A 7397-nucleotide genomic window follows, 5' to 3' on the forward strand; every position below is an offset into this window, starting at 1 on the left:
TAACAGATAATTATCGGACTCCTCTTCGCTGCAACACAATCAAACTCAGCACTAAACCTAAGGTGAATAAAAAACACACCTTTGAATCAACTGGATATTCAAGAGGAAGTGATTGTATTTTCACTGAACCCATAACTGACATAAAAAGGTACAAGTGAGATACTTAAAAAATATCGGCTGGAGACAGAAAATTCACTAACTAAACAAACGTATCTGATCTCAATGTAATTCTCATAATAGGTTGCGATAACAAACCACCACAATTAGAAAACATATTTCTGAGAAAAGTTGCATGGAGAGTGATTATAGCTCTTTACTTAAGGACAAAACTTAACGATACCGATATACAGCGCCTTGCAAATTCTGTATCTTTCTATTCTTCTTTTCACTCTGTCATGTAGGTCATTATTGTGGAGTCACTACAATGTTGTTGATCCATCCTCAGTTTTCAACCATCACAGACTCTGTAGCTGTTTTGAAAATCACCAATTGCCTTATGGTAACATGCCTGCGCAGTTTCATTCCTGTCCTGCAGCTCAGTTCAGAAGGTCGACTGTATCTTTCATGTGTTTGGGTGATTTAATATATAATCCACAGCATAATTATTAACTTGACCATGCTTAAAGAGATACTCAAATGTCGGATTTGTTATTGTTACCCATCTACCAATCACTGCCCTTCTTTATGAGGCTTTCAAAAAGCTCACTGGTCTTTGTAGTTAAATCTGTGCTTGAAATTCAATACTTGACTGAGGGACCTTACAGATGTTCAAAAATCATGTCAACACGTATTATTTCACACACAGTGAGTACATGTCATTTATTATGTGATTTATTATGCCAGATTTTACTCCTGAACTAATTTATGTTTGCATAAACAAAGGGGCTGAATACTTATGCAACAACTATATTCTAGTTATGAATTTTTTATTTGTCAAAATCTTCCACTTTGACATCAGAGCTTTTTGTGTATTTTTACAATTAAATCCATTTTAATCCCACTTTGTAACACAATAAAATGTGAAGAATGTGAAGAATAATTTTTCATGGCACTGTATCTGCCGATATACTGTTTACAGCAAGGAAATGAAAAAGTGTTATTTTTCCAAACTGAATTCTAATAAATTGCCATCCAGAAGAGCAATTGAACAATAACTATGCTTCAAATGTTGATTTCATACTTTGTGACAATAATGACACAAAGAGAATGACCACAAGTGTTCAGATCAGCATGTAATTCCCTTTTTTCATATTATTTATTGAATTATCATCCGGTACCAATATATCTGTAAAAGGCCAATATCAGCCAATAATATCGGTGAACCAATATATTGGTTGTGCTCTAGGTTGCAGGTCTGTGCCCTCCACGGTCTACTGTGAGAGAGGTAAACACAGTGAGGACTGTCTGTCTGCTGGGCCCTGCTGGCCTGGCCTTTGGCCCTAACAAGGGACGGGGTCACGTCAGCCCTGCCCTGGAAATGGAAAATGAGCAAAACCTAGCAATCACAGAGCCAGCCATCACAGACCAGGGACAGGGTAGGGTGAGGGGTGTAATTTGTAGGGTGAGGGGTGTAAAGAGTAGGGTGAGGGGTGTAAAGACGATGACACATACAGTGGGGTCCATAATTATTGACACCCTTGTTTGATAAAGATGAGCAAAAAAGACTGAATAAAATAAATAATGCAAATACTGACCAATATTGTACGCTCATTAAAAAAATAAAATAATGTATATATATTATTTTCTAAAATTGCTCAGAGAAAGAGATTTTGTTGAACAATTAATAAAATAAATGCAAACAGATAGGGGTCAAAATGACTAACACCCCTTTTTTTTAATAGTCTAGCACCCTCCCCTTGTGAGAATAATGACACTGAGATAGAACGAGAGAGAAAATAGAGCTCTTTGGTCAAGCACACCAGTGGTGGGTTTGACGTCGAAATGAATGCATAAATGGAAAATAACCCCCATACCTACTGAAAACTATGGTGGATCTTTGATGTTATGGTGCTATTTTGATTCCACTGGTCCTGGGGCCCTTGTTAAGGTCAACGGCATCATGAACTTTACCCAGGCCAGTACCAGGATATTTCTGCCAAAAACCTGGTTGCCTCTGTCAGGAGGTTGAAAATTGGTCACAAGTGGAACTTCCAACAAGACAATAACCCCAAGCACAAATCAAAATCCACAAAGAAATGGTTAATTGGCCACAAAATCAACATTTTGCAAAGACCATCTCAGTCTCCGGACTTGAAACCCATTGAAAACTTGTGGTTTCAAATGAAGAGCGCAGTCCATAAGCGCAAACAAAGGATATTAAGGATCTAGAAGGATTCTGAATGGAGGAATGGTCTAAGATCCCTCCCAATGTGTTCTCCAACTTATATTTTTTGGGGGAAAAAGGCTCAGAGCAATTATCCTCGCAAAGTGACATATTGAAAAGTATTAAAAAACAGGGGTGTCTTATGCTCAGCATATGTGGGAACTCCTTCAAGACGGTTGAAAAAGCATTCCAGGTGAAGCTGGTTGAGAGAATGCCAAGAGTGTGCAAAGCTATGATCAAGGCAAAGGGTGGCTACTTTGAAGAATCTCAAATATGGAACACATTTTGATTTGTTATTTTTTTTTGGGTTACTACATGATTCCATATGCGTTATTTCATACGCGTTATTTCATAGTTTTGATGTCTTCACTACTATTCTACAATGTAGAAAATAGTCAAAACAAAAGAAAAACCCTTGAACAAGTAGATGTGTCCAAACTTTAGCCTTTTAATGTGTTTGTATGTATCAAATACTTTTTTCCCCTCACTATATATATACACTATATATACACTATATAAAAAGTATTTGATCCCCTGCTGATTTTGTACGTTTGCCCACTGACAAAGAAATGATCAGTCTATAATTTTAATGGTAGGTTTATTTGAATAGTGAGAGACAGAATAACAACAACAAAAAATCCAGAAAAACGCATGTCAAAAATGTGAAATTGATATGCATTTTAATGAGGGAAATAAGTATTTGACCCCCTCTCAATCAGAAAGATTTCTGGCTCCCAGGTGTCTTTTATACAGGTAACGAGCTGAGATTAGGAGCACACTCTTAAAGGGAGTGCTCCTAATCTCAGCTTGTTACCTGTATAAAAGACACCTGTCCACAGAAGCAATCAATCAATCAGATTCCAAATTCTCCACCATGGCCAAGACTAAAGAGCTCTCCAAGGATGTCAGGGACAAGATTGTAAACCTACACAAGGCTGGAATGGGCTACAAGACCATCACCAAGCAGCTTGGTGAGAAGGTGACAACAGTTGGTGCGATTATGCGCAAATGGAAGAAACACAAAAGAACTGTCAATCGCCCTCGGCCTGGGACTCCATGCAAGATCTCACCTCGTGGAGTTGCAATGATCATAAGAACGGTGAGGAATCAGCCCAGAACTACACGGGAGGATCTTGTCAATGATCTCAAGCCAGCTGGGACAATAGTCACCAAGAAAACAATTGGTAACACGCTACGCCGTGAAGGACTGAAATCCTGCAGCGCCCGCAAGGTCCCCCTGCTCAAGAAAGCACATATACATGCCCGTCTGAAGTTTGCCAATGAACATCTGAATGATTCAGAGGACAACTGGGTGAAAGTGTTGTGGTCACATAAGACCAAAATGGAGCTCTTTGGCATCAACTCAACTCGCCGTGTTTGGAGGAGGAGGAATGCTGCCTATGACCCCAAGAACACCATCCCCACCGTCAAACATGGAGGTGGAAACATTATGCTTTGGGGGTGTTTTTCTGCTAAGGGGACAGGACAATTTCACCGCATCAAAGGGACGATGGACGGGGCCATGTACCATCAAATCTTGAGTGAGAACCTCCTTCCCTCAGCCAGGGCATTGAAAATGGGTCGTGGATGGGTATTCCAGCATGACAATGACCCAAAACACACGGCAACAAAGGAGTGGCTCAAGAAGAAGCACATTAAGGTCCTGGAGTGGCCTAGCCATAGAAAATCTGTGGAGGGAGCTGAAGGTTCGAGTTGCCAAATCTCAGCCTCGAAACCTTAATGACTTGGAGAAGATCTGCAAAGAGGAGTGGGACAAAATCCCTCCTGAGATGTGTGCAAACCTGGTGGCCAGTTGGACAAGAAACGTCTGACCTCTGTGATTGCCAACAAGGGTTTTGCAACCATAACCTCCCTATACCACACCACTACCATTAGATAACCTCCCTATACCACACCACTACCATTAGATAACCTCCCTATACCACACCACTACCATTAGAAAACCTCCCTATACCACACCACTACCATTACATAACCTCCCTATACCACACCACTATCGTTAGATAACCTCCCTATACCACACCACTACCATTAGATAACCTGCCTGTACCACACCACTACCATTACATAACCTCCCTATACCACACCACTATCGTTAGATAACCTCCCTATACCACATCACTACCATTAGATAACCTGCCTGTACCACACCACTACCATTACATAACCTCCCTATACCACACCACTACCATTACATAACCTCCCTATACCACACCACTACCATTAGATAACCTCCCTATACCACACCACTACCATTAGATAACCTGCCTGTACCACACCACTACCATTAGATAACCTCCCTGTACCACACCACTACCATTAGATAACCTCCCTATACCACACCACTACCATTAGATAACCTCCCAATACCACACCACTACCATTCCATAACCTCCCTATACCACACCACTATCGTTAGATAACCTCCCTATACCACACCACTACCATTAGATAACCTCCCTATACCACACCACTACCATTAGAAAACCTCCCTATACCACACCACTACCATTAGATAACTTCCCTATACCACACCACTACCATTAGATAACCTCCCTATACCACACCACTACCGTCAAATAACCTCCCTATACCACACCACTACCATTAGATAACCTCCCTATACCACACCACTACCGTCAAATAACCTCCCTATACCACACCACTACCATTAGATAACCTGCCTATACCACACCACACCACTACCGTTAGATAACCTCCCTATACCACACCACTACCATTAGATAACCTGCCTATACCACACCACTACTATTACATAACCTCCCTATACCACACCACTACCATTAGATAACCTCCCTATACCACACCACTACCGTCAAATAACCTCCCTATACCACACCACTACCATTAGATAACCTGCCTATACCACACCACACCACTATCGTTAGATAACCTCCCTATGCCACACCACTACCATTAGATAACCTGCCTATACCACACCACACCACTACCGTCAGATAACCTCCCTATACTAAAGAGTGATGATAGGCTGAAAGTTGGCTCATAGACTGTGACACATGTCATGTAGTTTAGCGTAGCTCTCTCTGAACCTTGAAGTGTAGTCACAAGTATGTCTGATGAGACTGTATGGCATTGTATAAAGGGGGTCCTTGATATCAACAGACTAAGCTACTTCTAAGAACTGATTGCAGAGTAAATAGGTTGGTCTTATAGGCTACCAGTGTGGTCTCTTTAGCCAACTAATTTGCTGTTGCCTCATCTTGCTAAAACACTAGCAATACAACTCCTCTTATCTGTCCCCATGTCCCACTCACTCCTCCATGTTGAGGTTTACCTGAACCATCTTCAGTAGGTGGTAGAGGTCTTCCACTTCGTCTCCCTCTGTCTGGCTGTAGTCTCTCCCAGTGTCCAGGCTGGAGCCCTGGATGGTGCGTCTGTACAGGGGCAGATCCATAGCCTCAGCATACAGGTCTATGGCCTGGTGCCCCACCGTCTGATACATGTAGCTGTCCAACTCATCTAACACAGGGGATGGATAACAGAAGTTCATTCATTTACAGTATTACTGTTCCACTTTGGCAAGGCACATCTCTTAGGGGAAACATTGACCAATATTTTAATTTTGTTTTAAGTACCCACACATACAGGAGGAAAAACAGGTAGACATCTCACCCTTGTTAGCAGGACGCAGGTTGGCCAGCGCTACTATCTGGTGTCCAGCAGCAACACATTTCATCATGTTAAAACAGCTGTCTTTACCTCCACTGCAACAATACAGTCAGAGGGATTAATGCATTCACTACATGAAGGTGCAACTATGTAAATAGCCGTATCACTGTCACTATGATCAGAAACATACAAATGTTAGGGTGATTTCCTTTAGAGTTCTATAATGAAATGCAAGTTCCTCTTACTTGCATGTATTCAGAATGTTATGAACCTTTATTTCTGTAACGAATAACGATGCATGCTATTTCTCCCACACTTCATCTTAAACTAACTAACAAAGTACAGGATATATCTACCTAGTTAGCAAGCAACACATCCTTCTCAGATAGCTAGCTAGAAAACGTGGATAGAACAGGAGCTGTGACAGCAATGACTTAGGCTTACCTTATCAACGCGACTACTTTCATTTTCTTTATGCAATATTTCTGTAGACATAAACAGTTACTAAATGCATAATCGGATAATGTTATCTATGTTTCGTTTACTCTGAATATGTGTACAGCATAGCAACCAGTCACAGCAGCAGTTCGACATGTACACAAAAACTCATGTGAGCAAGCACTTCCTGGTTGAAAGGACCTTTATGAATGAAGCTGTCCTGTGGGATGCCTGATTTAAAATGAAACATTTATTACAATGAACACTTTGCTCGGTAATGTTATTTATAGATGTCTTATTCCTCTATGATAGAGTACCAATGTTATTGATACTCCTAATGAATATCAATAACATATATATATATATATATATGTCGTGGGTGCAAGTTTCTACAGTCCTGAAGGTCTACATATGAGCTGCTAACATGTTATACTACAATATAATTAATAGATTCGCAGTTGATAGTTTTCTGTAGGACTGTTTGGTGATCAACCAAATGTGGAGATGCTGATTGTGCATGTGTTGTGATGAGAAAGTCAACCAAAGACGGCCATCCCAAACTCTTTGGCTGAATTAGTTAATGACCCCTTCAGTTTTCCTCACTGCACAATTCCACAGTAACAGAATTACGCTGATATTCACATTGTTCACTTTAAAATGTATGCCAATAAATTTCAGTTGATTTAAAAGTTTAACAAACCATACAACTCTAGGCACAAGGACTACCTTTAACAATTTACACAGAACCTTTTACGAAAACACATTTCCTTGAAGTACAGAGCAGACGCAAAGCTTGTATGATGGTTTGTGCTGTTGGTTCCATCATTCTGTTACCAAATTTTGCGTCTGCACTGCTCTTCAAATAAATGTATTTTTGTAAAATGTTCTGTGTAGTCCTTGTGCATAGAGTGGTATGGTTTGTTAAACTTTTAAATCAATGGACTTTGTTTGGCATACATTGCCC

At 40.6% G+C, this 7397-nt stretch overlaps 1 protein-coding gene across 2 annotated transcripts in view; it reads right to left on the reverse strand.

The window, feature by feature from the left end:
• The window catches only part of dph6 (diphthamine biosynthesis 6), an 86933-nt gene extending 80312 nt beyond the window's left edge, over positions 1–6621 (reverse strand). For both annotated transcript variants that reach the window (XM_014193806.3, XM_014193795.3), the window contains exons 1-3: positions 6440–6621; positions 5999–6090; positions 5661–5845 (exon numbers count right to left, since the gene is read on the reverse strand). In XM_014193806.3, coding sequence (XP_014049281.1) covers positions 5661–5845; positions 5999–6090; positions 6440–6462 — 300 coding nt within the window. In that variant the 5' untranslated portion in view covers positions 6463–6621. The remainder of the gene's footprint in view (positions 1–5660; positions 5846–5998; positions 6091–6439) is intronic.
• Positions 6622–7397: the final 776 nt, after the last annotated feature.

Source organism: Salmo salar, chromosome 01 (genome assembly GCF_965601325.2).
Source record: "Salmo salar chromosome 01, fSalSal1, whole genome shotgun sequence".
Lineage (NCBI taxonomy): Eukaryota > Metazoa > Chordata > Actinopteri > Salmoniformes > Salmonidae > Salmo > Salmo salar.